The 13,843-nt window shown below is 40.0% G+C and overlaps 1 protein-coding gene across 1 annotated transcript in view; it reads left to right on the top strand.

The window, feature by feature from the left end:
- Window positions 1-2,156: 2,156 nt before the first annotated feature.
- GOLPH3 (golgi phosphoprotein 3) overlaps window positions 2,157-13,843 on the top strand; it is a 34,437-nt gene continuing 22,750 nt past the window's right edge. The window contains exon 1 of the mRNA XM_065047507.1: window positions 2,157-2,625. Coding sequence (XP_064903579.1) covers window positions 2,413-2,625 — 213 coding nt within the window. The 5' untranslated portion in view covers window positions 2,157-2,412. The remainder of the gene's footprint in view (window positions 2,626-13,843) is intronic.

The raw sequence follows: 13,843 nt of genomic DNA, 5'->3' as shown, positions 1-13,843 counted from the left end.
TATTGCTTTTAAGAAGAGATTTTCACAAAACTGAAAATAACAATGAGTGCTTTGAGTCCCTCGAGGAAAGGACCCAAATCAAAGAAACATCAATTAGGAGTTGCTAATGAACATTCAATCAGTTAACCCTTAAAATGCAATCAGGACAAAACCCAAACATAGTTAAAATGCCTTAGTAGTGTAGCGGGAAAGTGAAAATAATTATAAGAGCCTGAACAGTGCATTTGATTGATAAGAAAGGAGAAGATAATATTGCTGCATTAATTCAATCTGGGAATTAAAACGTAAGTGAAGTTGAGCAATTTTTGCCAACAGAGAGAACTGAATGTAGGTGCAAGGCAAATTCTAACAATGATATTACTAAAGGGAAATATGATAATTGTTATCAGTGCTTTAAAAAATTATGTTCAATAAATAGCTTTGCATTTGGGGGAAATATGTAAATATTATCATAGAGGACAAAGGTTAAATACTTTCCACTAAAAGTGTACTTCAAGAAAAATTTAAACAGCAGTAGTAAAGCTAGGTCATTTGTATTAGTAAGCCAGGTTAACTTGCATATTGTTTTTCAAAAGAGCTTTTGGAACCTCTTTTTGATCTCCAATTATGATTCTCAATAAATATTGAGAGTTTCAAAGAAGAAAGCTAATATAGTGACAGTGTTCAAAGAAGGTGAAAGGGATGACCCAGCTTAATTACATGCCTGTCATCTTGATTGTAATTCTCAGCAAAATATCCAAGTGGCTCATATAGGACTAAATTAATAAATATTTGAGGATATTTACTACTCAGAAAAGAGATTTCCAGAAAACAGATCTTGTAATGCTATTGTGGTATCCCTTCTATAGCAAAGTAACAAGCTTTAGTTTGGTATTTGACCCTGTATCGCAAAACATTGTTAACTAAAAAAAGTAGAAGAATTAAAAAAAAATCAGAATGTCCGAAAGTGGACCGCGAACACTAGAAGGCCTCAAAACACAGAAGAGGAACGGTCAGCAAACACTTGCATGAGTGATTCAGATCATCCAGGGATCGGTTTTGTCCATCTACTAGTCTTTTTAATCAGTGATCTTGAAGAAGCTACACTGAATTATCACCAAGTCACAACAGCAGATTACATAAGAACTGTGGGTGTGGGAAACAACTAAGGCTAAAGTCACTTAGAAAGGGACTCAGAGCTCTTGGTTAACAGGCTGTACCTAAAAAAAGCCCAACAACTAAAAAAAAATTCTATATTTTATTTATATCTTGAGAGATATGTTTGATAAATGTTTATATCTATACACCAAAATACAGTTGAATGCAATATCCTAACCGTGGACCAAAAAGCATAGGCCACCTTTGCATCATAAAAATCTTTATTTTGCAATAAAATACACTACGTGGAAACACATATGGGATTTAGCCGTGATAAGAACTATTTTGAGCTTTTGGTGTGCCGCGTTCAGAAGGACTAAAGGTTTGAAAAGATGCTCACCAACAGCAGAGCCAAAGGACTCCACAGCCTCAGTTTGAAGTCGAGACTGTTGAGAACTCACCTGAGTTTAGTTGATGGGTATACACATACATGTGTATATATTATATACGGAGATATACCCTGTTTCCCAGAAAATAAGACGTACTCTGAAAGCAAGCCCTAACATGATTTTTCAGGATGCTCGAAATCCAAGCCCTACTCCAAAAATAAGCCCTAGCTACAGTTCATAAGAAAAAAAAAGTCAATTTAAATAGTGTCCAGGCTGCTATACATATTAAAAAGTAGTAAGTTTTGGAGCACAAATTAATATGAGGCTCTGTCTCATTTTGGGGAAACAGGGTATTCCTGGGGGGATGCTCCAGCACCGTCTTTCGGCTACAAATGAAATAAAGAGGATTTAAGGCACTTCTTAAAGAAACAAACAAACAAGAGAATGCAGCGGGCTGTGGCACGGCGGGCAGCGGCCGGGCCGTCTCACGGAACGCTGAATAACCCACTCTCTACAGCCGCGGGTAACGGTCGCTAACGGCCGGTAACGGTCGCCAACGCCAACCAGCGTCCGCCGCCACAGTCCTCGCGCCACAGGTCGCCCGTGCCCCGTCCCGCCCCTTGACCCGCGGGGGCCCCTCCCGCCCCCGGCCCTTTCCGGTGCCCCTCCCGCCCGGCGCTGCCACATCCTCCGCTGACATCAGCCCGCGCCGCCATATTGGAGGAGAAGCAGCCTCTGCCAGCTCGGCCGCCGCAGGGGGGACGCCAGCCCCCGCTGCCTCCGCCTCCCGCGCCGCGGCCGAGCCCCGCTTCCCATGACTCCCCTCGGCCGGCCGCTGCCCCGGTGCGGTTAGGGCGGACGCTGGAGCGGCGCCTGTCCCTTCTCCTTCCCCTTCCCGAGCTGTCTCCGAGCCCCTCTCCCCGCGGCCCTCCCGCATCTCCCAGCCATGACTTCCCTGACCCAGCGCAGCTCCGGCCTGGTGCAGCGCCGGACCGAGGCCTCCCGCAGCGCCGCCGCCGACAAGGAGCGGGGAGCGGGGGGCGGCTCGGACGATGAAGGCCGCCGGGACGAGTCCGGCGACGACGAGAAGGGGGACTCCAAGGAAACACGGCTCACCCTCATGGAGGAGGTGCTGCTCCTGGGCCTGAAGGACCGTGAGGTGCGGCCGGGGCCATGGCGGCGGGGCTGGGGCGGGCCGAGGTGAGGGGCGCTGGGCAGGGGGTGGCTGGGGAGGCCTGGTGGTGCTTGGGGGCGGCAGCAGTGGGGTGCCCGAGGGGACACTGGTTATTCGGGGGCTGATGGAGGGTGTTGTTGGGAAAGGGAAGCTTAAGTGTTGCCAGGGTGTGGGTGGGATGGGGGGAGTGTTGCTGCGGGTTTGGGGCAGAGCCGTTACTGAGGACGGGGATTGTGATGCTGCTGGGGGTGAGGGGCACAAGCTGGAGCGGGCTCGGTGTTTTGGAGGAGCTGGGAAAGGTGCTTGGATTTTGGGAAGGGGGAGCCTGGCAGAGAGTCTGAGTTGCCCTTTGGATGCAGGGTTCGCAAAGGGGCTCTCACATTTGTTGCATTTCGAGGGGTTGGGACAAAACAGGGATCTGGAGGTGAGGGCCAGGGTGGTTGGCTTGGAGGCCTGTGTGGGTTTGTGATGTTTATACTCATTCTCCTGCAACCTACCAATGACTCTAATGTGAGCGACTTGTCTGCTCCTATGTATTTTGTCAGACACAATTCTCTGGTGCTTATGGGGTTCTCAGGTGCTACAGGATGTTTAGCAGCCCTTTCTTTTAAGGCTTTCCAGGCAAATGCATGTGAAAAATGTCTTAAAATTGGAGGAGATATATATGACAAAAATGAGACTAGAGTAATGAGAGTTGTCTCAAAATGATGAAATGGCATTATTTTATAATTCCATGTTTTTACGGAATCAATATAAAAAACATACACACTGCAGAAAATCAGTCCTATTGGGGAAACAATTTAGTTTGATGCGGTCTGTGGTGAAGCTTAATATGCCTTTATTTTAGATATGAGTTATAATATTAATTTAATTAAGAAAACAGCTTTTTTATTTTATAGTGGTAAATAAATTAATCAAGTTAGTTCATTGATTTGGATGGAAGTCTCTTAAAGTTGTGTGTGTTCCTGGGGACAGAATAGTGGGGGAGGGGAGCTGATAAGCTTTATGTTAATTTGACAGTGCATTGCATCTAAAATAAAATTGCCAGTTGATAATGAATAGGCTAAAGAGTAGTTTTCGTGGTTAACATTTATCTATTAATGCACATAGGTATATCTGTATATATATCTAGTACAATAAGATTTTGTTTATTTTTCAGACTGTGTATTTTGGACTATATTGCTGTAACCTCATTTTTTTTAGGGGGACTTTGCCATGACCTCCTGATACAAATCACTGTGAGCATCTACTGAGTGCTTCCATCTGTTGAATTGGAGGCTTGTGCATTTCTCTTTTTGCACACCTGAATAGTTGCAGGAAAGTGAGTTAGGTGTGACAAGACAGATATCTGGCAGAATGGCATAGTATTTCGTGCCTTGAGGAAGGTGACATAAACTAGGTGATCTTTCAGCTCATTTCTTTTTCAGGATTGTGTGGTAAATCTGCTGAATTTATGGGTCTTAGTCTATGAAGATTTCAAAGTAAGGAGTGTTCTGTCTGCCTAGAAAGAATATATGTTCCAAGTCTTTCTACTATATCAAAAGTTAATAGTTAACATTGGCCTAAAAATCCAGCTTTGCACTGGTGTGTATCAAAATTATAAATCATCTAGCGGCTGTGGCACACACTGTAGATAATGTAATATTACTTTATATGGAAGAAGGAACTGAGTGTTTACAGTGGCATGGATATCTATAACTCCCTTGGGATTTTCAAGTTGAGATGTCAGACAAAAAGAATGGTAAAGTCATTTCTAGGATAGGGGGCTGATGTGCAGAAGCTGTGTGATACATTGTTTCTGAGCTTTGTTAGGCGGGAATCACTAGGTTTTGTATTTTGGTTTTGGGTCTGCCTGTACCCCTGTGGACAAGCTGTACTGTGTGAACCGCTTTGTCACATTTCTTTCCTTTTAGAACTTGAAATAAAACTATAGGCTCATTTGCAAATATTTTCTTTCCTCTATTTTTCTGACGGTAAGTAAGCAAAACTCACTTACTTATTTACACATCTGGAAGTGCTTTTTATAAAGGTTTTTACCTCCAGTAGAATTTATTTCCCATGGCATCGATGTGAGACTTCCTCATGACAGCCGTCAGGGGAAAGCAATATAAGGTCTGTTAAGTATTATTGTGAAACTACACAAAGTGTAAGGACAAGCCCAAGGCAGGTGTGTGAGCTATAAGCTCAGTTGAAAGTCAGTAGATTTAAAGCTGAGAATGTCCTTCCTGAACACTCCAACAGGACAAAATAATCTAATGTTGAGTTAAATTAAAAAAAAGGTGGAGTCTGAATTGGCCAAAGAGCATGTTTCCCTAAAAATAACTTATTTCTCAGGAAAGTCACTCATAACTGCATTGATAAGTTTCAGGTCTTGGGGTATTTTGTTTTTCTGATGTTTAATACTGGTGCGTATGGATTAACACCATGTAGATTGCATACAAAATGCCATGCATGTAAGGAGGTATTATCTATAGCTTGTGATTGTAGGTGGCAGAGACTCTTGGGAGGGAGCTTTTCAGGAAAATCCAGGCAGTGATCGATTAATGAATTCAGTGTTTCTAGGAGATCATTAGATATTTATGTAAATCCTGCCTTCAGGATAGCACAGGGGTTGTGACAGCCAGAGCAAAACTTTTGAGTGGTTTCCTGGTTGTTGCTGCAGTATGGGTTCAGCGATGGGAATGTCTGACTGGCCTAAACCAAACACAGCATCCCTTTCCTAATGGTTGGACACAACTTCATTCACACATGCTTCCTGGACATGGCTGCTTTTTTTTTGTTTTCCCACCTGTTTGGCCTAATTAAATTGTACTTCTTGTATTGGTACAGGTTGGTCTTCTCTGCTGGTGGTTCCTCTTCCTTTTGTATCTCCTATGTATACGTAATTATTTCTGTATTTCAAGGTCAAGATAGGTTACATGGGGTATGTGCATGCTTGCATAATGTAACAGATGCAGTGACCTTGGAAGAGCAGGTAATATACGGGAACAAAATACATTACTAGAATTCTTCAGGGAGCATCACAAGAACACCTACGCATATTTGGAAACTCTTCAGAAACATGGCTGAGAAAGGGAGTCATGTTCGTCCATTTAGACTAGAGCAATATCTTGTTGCTATAGGAATAAGAAATACTCACTGTAATAAAATGCTGTGCTTTATTAGGTTAAAAATAGTATTGTAGTAGGATAGGTAGAAGCCACAGAAAAAAGGAGGTTATTCTGCAGAACTGCTGAAGCATTTGAGGTCATCACTCCCAAAAGAAGGGAGTGATAAATATGAAAAGTTAGCTTATTTTAAAATGGCAGGTAAGAAGTGAGTACAGGCCAGTTTGTTCATTATAGTTCTTCTAGACATCTTGTAACTCAGTCCCGCAGAAAATGGAGACGTTTCTAGGTTGTGGTGCTCTATAACTGTTGCTCCATTTAAGTTAATTTAAGATTTTTGTACTTTTTTTTTTTTCCCCTTTTTGGAAATTGTGAAGGACAGCAGTGCACACAGCTGCTCCTTTCCTCTATACCACGGGTGTCAAACTCATTTTCGCCCAGGACCACATCAGCCTCATGGTTGCCTTCAAAAGGCCAAATGTAATTTTAGGACTGTATAAGTGTAAATACTCCTACATTTATACAGTCTGAAAATTACATTTGTCCCTTTGAAGGGAATCGGGAGGCTGATATGGCCACAGGTGAAAATGAGTTTGACCACCCCTGCTCTATATGATCTGCCACAACTAAACAAATTGAAGCAGCTGCAGAGACATGGCATCTACTAAGATAAAATATTTATTTGGTCTGGAACTAATTCCTTATTTACTGAAAGAAAACTACTGTAAAGTATGCTGAAATAATAGCCCAGTATTGTAGTCAACTGCAACAATAAATATTTCTCGTTTTATTTAGCTTCTATTTGGTGAAGACTAAGATGTCATTTGTGAGAGAGAAGTAATGTTAAATCACTTTGTTAGGTACAGAAATTGTCTTGGATCTTTACTACTCATATTTAGCCTTCTGAAACTTAATTTGTTGCTGAAGATTTAGTGTTGCAGCATTGCTTTTTGGCCACATAGTTCCTGGGGAGGTTTCCAGCATAGGATATTTTTCATTGTATTGAAATGTGTTATTAAGGAGCTAGTTTGCCTGCTCCAGATACACTGTTTTGTGTCTTCTTCAAATCTTTGTAGTATTTCCCCCCTCCCAAATAAAAAAAGTTTCAGCAGCAGCCTGAATGCCAACTCAAAACCTCCCAATTTTGATGGAGAATATCTGAGACAAATGAAGAGGCGTCTGCTGGGAATTCAGATTTCAGTTGAAGAATGATGTATGACTGTGTTGAAACCTTGACAAAGACGTGCTTTTTCTCAAATGTTCAGGGCCTAATAACAACAAAGTGTGTAATGTCTGTGATGAAAAATTCTTTCTTTCATAGTGGCCTACCTTTTTGGTCCTTTTTAAATTTCATGTCTGTACATAAATTACAGGCTAGGAGAAGATATGAGGTATGGGAGGAGGAGTACGCAGATTCTGTGTGCTACAAGATGCAGTAAAGTACTTCTTGATTGTGCTGCTGAGTAAATCCTACTTACAGGATCTTTGGAGGACATGCTGATTTGGTAGCAGTGTTTTGGATTCAAGTTGTTTGTGTTGAAATTGTGTTTATATTCTGTGGTTCTGCATGCAGCTGAACTGGTTATCCCTGTTCTGATCGCATGGCTAATCTGTAATCTATATTATTTATTAATGGATAACTTTGAGTGTAGTGTAGTCCTTTCTTTCATGTCAAGCTGTCTTGTGTACAACAAAGCTAAAAACATTGTCAAAGCCTTTCTAGTGATGCTTCTCAGTTTTGTGAAGTGCTCTTAAATAAACAAAGCTGAAACTCTTTTTCCTCTCCCTGTAGCAAGCTGTTTCGATTTTAAAAAATTACATGAAAAGTATTACTGTTAATCGCTAGAATGGAACTGAAAACCAACATTTTATATTGGAAAAAATGTGCTATTATTTCAGGTGTTCTTTGACCCTAAAGTAGTTCAAGTACTGCAGCATTTGTCTGAATTAGTTAAGCTACATGGAACTTGCCTTTGCAAGGCCAAGTTGAGCAGAGTGCTCCAGAGAAAAATTAAAACATTACTTTCTTACCCACAGAGCAAATAATAACTACAGGACACGTTCACCTCTGTTGCATTACTGGGGGAAGGGGAAGGTACCCTGGAGTAAACACGTGGATTGTTTTCCTCTCTGTAGACAACATTGTCAATCTGTTTTCTCATGACATTTAGGAAAGACAGAAAAAATAATAGCTTATCATGTGCCAGTTTCAATTGTGTTTTTCCCAGCTTGCAAACAGGTATTAGATCAATTTCAGTAATTTCTTTTCATTCAGAAATATTAATAAAACATTACTGCAGAATGACTTCACATGCACTTTTCAGACTTCAAAATTACAAGGCTACACATAACATGGTGCCCAACTGTTCTCTTCGTCTAAGGGCACTGTATGTAAGCCTGGATGAATAGGTGCACATAGTGTGTGGTACTATGACTAAGCTGTTAGTCTGAGTGCAAACCAGTATTATGCATGCCAAGACTTTCCCACCTACCCCCTACTGTATTTCAACCATTTTTACCTTTTTAAAAAAATTATTTAATCTTCCTCCCCCTCCCTGGTTTTTGATGGACCATTGTGGTAATAAAATAGTATGCCTTGTAAGCTAGATCTTCATAATTGTTACACTCATAGCTCTTTTATTTATGGATGTTAGAGGATTTATTCATCACACTGGGAAATTAGTCTGTTAGGCTTTTTTCTATGTCTTCTGTTGCTGATATTCTTTTAAGCACTTGTAAGCTACTTATTGCTGTATGCTTTCTAGTCATCTGCCTTTATGGTCTTAGTAGATAGCATCGTGTGTGTATTATTTACAGAGTCCTTAGCTGCCAGGCTAGGTGTCTTTTGTGCATCGGCTGTACGAGGTTTCTACTTAGCCAGTCATTCTTGTACAGCAGAGTGCATTGCACTTCCATTTTTTACCTCATCACATGCTTGATTTTGCTTCAGCACTTTCACATTCAACAGTCTCTACCACGAGAGAAGCATTGTGTGCATATTATGTTGTGGTTTTGGTATGTCCTCTACATTGCACAGTGGAGAAGGCACGTATAACATTTATTAGCTAGACTGAAGTAAATGCCAGGTGGATGTTCGATCTACACTAATCACTTAGCGCTTACTACAACTGCTTTGCCTGTGCTGAATATGTAAATGTGACTACTGCTTAAGAAGCATCTGCAGACTATGGCTGAGACTTTATAGTTATCACATGTTAAGTACTGAATGAAAGAACTTGTGCCTTTTGGTGTGAGAACAGTGCAATGAGTGGAATTTTTATTTTATAATGAAAACGTTCATGCGGCATTATTATAAGATAGTCTGTTTCTTGAAAACTCTTTGCACCTGGATAAGTGAAATACGAGAGATCTGTTCCGACAAGAACAAACCAAAAGGAAACTAGGGGAAGTTTAGAAAAAGGAGGAATCCCTATCGCTTATGCATGCTTTTAAAGCACTTGAAACATGACTCTGGAAATCCATCCACATTAATGACCTGATCCAGATCTCTCAAAATGAAACATTGTACATGTCCTGAATTTGAGATAACACAGTACTTTACATAGTGTTTTAAGTTGTGACCACTGTAGAAGAAAAGGTAGAAGAGAGGCATAGTTGTGGTATTTGGGGACAGATACAGTATATTTATAAGCCTGAGGGAGGGATCTGTAGTTTTAATGTGCCCTGGTTAGTCAAAGTTAGTGGAACTTCCACCTGCTGTTTAGTTAGCCAATATTAGACCTGCTTTGTCTGTATTAGAAAGACCTACCAGGTTTAGGTTTCTCTTACAGGTTGAAGGAGAAGTGTACTGGGTCTCACTGGGATAGAGTTAATTTTCTCCATAGCAGCCAGGGTGGTGGTATGTGTTCTTTGTTTTGTTTTGTTTTTGACCAAAACTGGGTGGATAATGTAAAGGGTGAGTGTCATGAGGATGGAGCCAGGCTCTTCTCAGTGACAACCAATGATAAGACATGGGGCAGTGGGTGCAAACTGGAACACAAGAGGTTCCACTAAAATATGAGAAGAAACTTCTTCACAGTGAGAGTGACAGAGCACTGGAACAGGCTGCCCAGGGAGGTTGTGGAGTCTCTGGAGACATTTGAAACCCGCCTGGACACATTCCTGGGTAACCTCATCTAGGTGTTCCTGCTCCAGCAGGGGGACTGGACTAGATGATCTTTCGAGGTTCCTTCCAATCCCTGACATTCTGTGAACAGTGTTTGCATAGCGTTGAGGCTGCCAGTTTCTCACTCTGCCCACCCACAGTGAGTAGGTTGGGGTACGCAAGAGGCTGGGAGGGGGCAAGAGAGCTGACCGTGATGGACCGGTGGGGTACACCATGCTCTATAGCGTTATGGTCAGCAATGAAAAAGGAGGGGAGGGAGTGGGTGGTTCAGTGGTCATTGTTCAGGGACTGTCTGGGCATCAGTCTGCTTGTGGGAGGTGGTTACTGAGTGTTTTGCATCACTTAGTTCTGTGTTTTCACTTTTCCTAGTCTATTCCCTCATCCTGCTGGGGGAATTGGGAGAGTGGATGTGTGGGACTTAGCTGCCAGCCAGGGTCAGCCCACCAGTAGGAGACACTAAATGTGTGCAAAGTTTGTTTTGTTAGCTTTTGGTTGTTACATCAAGGCAGGATGCAATCTGTTTTTTCTGATCTGGCTGCCATGGAAAGACTTGTTTTTTGAGTGAAATATCAGATGCGGAGGATTTAAGCACCAGTTTTAATTAAACATTTATTTCAAATAAATGTCAGATCTTATGCTCAGTGACAATAGTTGGTAGTGTAGAAATGAATTTGCAGGCTATGGAACAAATTATATCTTTCTTTTGCATGAAGTGTGGAGAACAGAGATTGGACCCTGATGGAAGGTGGCTTTGCAAAAGCTGTGCAAATATTTGAAGTCATTATCTGCATGTGTATACACTTAATCATGTTGGAAGTTTGACTTATAAGTTTGCTTTTTCATTCCTAAATGAACAGTCAGACTCTTAAGGGTTGATTTGTTCAGGGGTCTTGTAAGGGTTCAGCAGTGTTCATTAGTTGCCTTCTTTTTGGCACAGTTAAAGTTTTTAATAGTCTTAATTTTAGTGAAGAGATGTGTTTATGTATTGTATACCTGTGTATGTGCTTGAAGAGCTGGGAGACATCATTTGGCTTTAGTGCTTCCAGTAGTTGTCAGCAGTTGCTGTTTGTTATTTCTTCTTAAGTGCAGTGGCAGGTTAATCAAGTACCTGACAAGTTTCTTGTCAACTATACTGTGCCTTGTAGAACATGTATGCTTGGTTTCCTAAATTATTTCTAGTGTTTGGCTGTCAAGACACTTCAGAGCTTTTTCTCGCTAACTTGTCTTCTCTTTATAACTAGACAACAATTTATGTTTGAGTAAAATGGCTAATTATTTCGATTACATCATAAAATGAAGTCAAGAGGGACCACAGTCAGACATCAAAGTCCCCATGTTGTAGCATTTCAGTCATAAACACCCCTGCACTCTGGCTTGCCTTTCTTTCTAAAACATATATTAATTTTCAAAGGTTTTGTAGGTCAGGTTGTATCATTAGATGTTCCTGCAGCCTTCTGGGTTGAGAAGGTTATGGCTTACTTGAGAGCTAAAATTTGCAGCAAAGAGCTGGCTGGGTATGCGTTGGCATAGACCCTTAACCTAATTTGAAGAGGTTGAAGAGGAATCCATTTTATTTTAATTGCTAATTACTTGAAGTTTGAATATTTTGTCTTTGACACGTAAGGAAATCCAGAGTATTCCTCTAGCAGTTGTTTTGTTTGAATAGTTTTAATATTCACAGTTTCTTGACATGTTGTTTTTAATCTTTTTTATTATTATTATTGAAGGTTTTGACTGGTAAAAGAGATTAATGTTTCCTAAAATTATTTTGTCTTCAGAAATGCATTTTTATTTTTTCCAATTAGGTAGATATATAGAACTGTATTTCTTTTACTGGATCTGAAATTCCTTTGTACCCATTTAATAACTACCTGAAAAGTGAACCTATCCATTTTGGTTATTACATGTATTATATTATCTACTTAATATATACAAAGTAGACTTCTCTGAATGCATTCTTATCAGGTGAAGCTGGGCCATGTCTTTAACCAAACATATTTTTAAACGTATTGGTCTATAGAAGAAGTGAAAAATCAAAATTCAGCAGACAGTACATGTGAAGACAGTCCTGTAAGAAAAATTGAGGGTTTGTCTTTTTATATTTTCTAGATAATAGTAAATGTTATTGAATCTTATTACTGTCAAAACAAAAAAATCAATTTTGCATTTCAGGGTTGCTTGTTGTCTAAAGACTTACACGTGAGAGAACAAAAATTGAGTGTGTTCACAGCTTACCATTGGTCTTGTATTCCAGAATTGTGGAGGTTTTTCTTCTCTCTGGTCTTATAGATCCCTAGAAGGGGGAAAAGATTGAAACTATCATGGAAGAGTTACTTAAGCAATATCGTAACCCTTGACATATTTTCAGCTGAGTATGAATGGTTTGGGGTAAGACCATGCGGTTCTTTGCCAAAGGAAATTGATTACAGCCTTGCCAGAGAATGCTGCCACAGAAGCTGAATTTGGTTTTGTGTATCTGTCTGGTATTGTGCAGTACTGTAGTGTCATTGAGTACAAGATTTGCTCAGAGGTAATAAATCAATAGCTATTAGGCATAATAAATTGATACACATGTATTGAATGTGTATTAGAAGGTAACAGAGGATCTCTAGATGCATAATTTGACCGTGTCTGGTTTTGTTTGAGATATACTTGCTGTCAGCTGCAGCTTCCAGGCTGTGGTTTCACTCATCTTCAGGTGGATTAAATTACTATAACCTGCACTGGAAAGAACAGATCTTTTTATCCCCTGAAAGTGAAAATGGATCATTTCATATAGCAAGACAGCTGTGGTGAGAGCAGCCTAATTTTACCTTGAGGGTTTGGATAATTTTGGACATTCCAGCCTGCCTGTGATGGGTATTACAATTAAGTTTTTCCTTTTTCTCCTCTTCTATCATTGTTTTCTGTTGTTTGCATTTTTCCCCAGCTTCTTATAAGTATGCTTAGTTATTCTGGTAAAAAGACTTTTTAACTGGTTCTCCTTGAAGTTCAAAGTGCTTTTTATGTTTACCGTCAGTCTAAGGTTACTTGAATAGCAGAATTGGAGCTTTATAGAAATATGTATAAGGACCTAGTTCAGGAGTAACAAATGCTGTCTGTCTGCACAAGAGGGTCTAAAGGCTTCAAATTATCAGAATAAATATACAGTTAGTTCAACTAGTATTGACCAGCTTTTCTATTTGTCATTGAGAACCTGGAAAAGTATGTGCATTTTTCTAAAAATTATTTTTTGTCCATTTTTAGATGACCTGTTTGCTTATTTTCATGTTGAGAAGCTTCTTCCAGCAGCATGATTGAAGAAGAAACTTAGATTAACTTTTTTTAAAGTGTACCTTATTTCTAATATAAGAATTTCCTGCTCTGAAAAAGGATGTAGTAGAAGTTTTTAGGTTTGACTAAAAAAGTCAGGAGTCAGATTTGTTGGACAGATACTTTATAAGATATACTCAATATTAAGCATGTATACCGTCAGTCTTGCTGACTTCCACCCACTTGAAGAGATTCAGAAACTGTACTCATTGTTCAGTGTAGAATGATGTTCCTAAATAAAATACTAGCTTTTAACAGTTTTTAATATGTAAAGAATCTATAAACTAACTTACTACAGTAACTCAGTCACTGTCTTTGATCTTCTTATAGTTACATTATCACAAAGAAGATATTTACTTACCTGCAACAATGGCAGGCAATTTTCCTTTCTTTCTAATCAGCTATTTTACTTTCAGCTAAAAGGGTAGGAACCACAGAATCATGTATAGGTGTCAGAGGCTGACATTCACTTGTTTGTCAGCTCCTACTGCTGTCTGCTGGTATCTCTGTTTAATTGTATGACTTCGCATGAATATTGTAGTGTTTCTCTTGTAGAAGAATACTGGTGGTAGATGCATTTGGAATTCATAAAATGAAGCTTTTGGGCCAACAGAAAGTATTTAAATTCCATGCTAAAACATGATTTCCAATAGACCAG

This window comes from Columba livia, chromosome Z (genome assembly GCF_036013475.1).
Source record: "Columba livia isolate bColLiv1 breed racing homer chromosome Z, bColLiv1.pat.W.v2, whole genome shotgun sequence".
Lineage (NCBI taxonomy): Eukaryota > Metazoa > Chordata > Aves > Columbiformes > Columbidae > Columba > Columba livia.
Note: the sequence above shows the minus strand (reverse complement) of the source record. Positions and strands in the feature narration are given on the sequence as shown.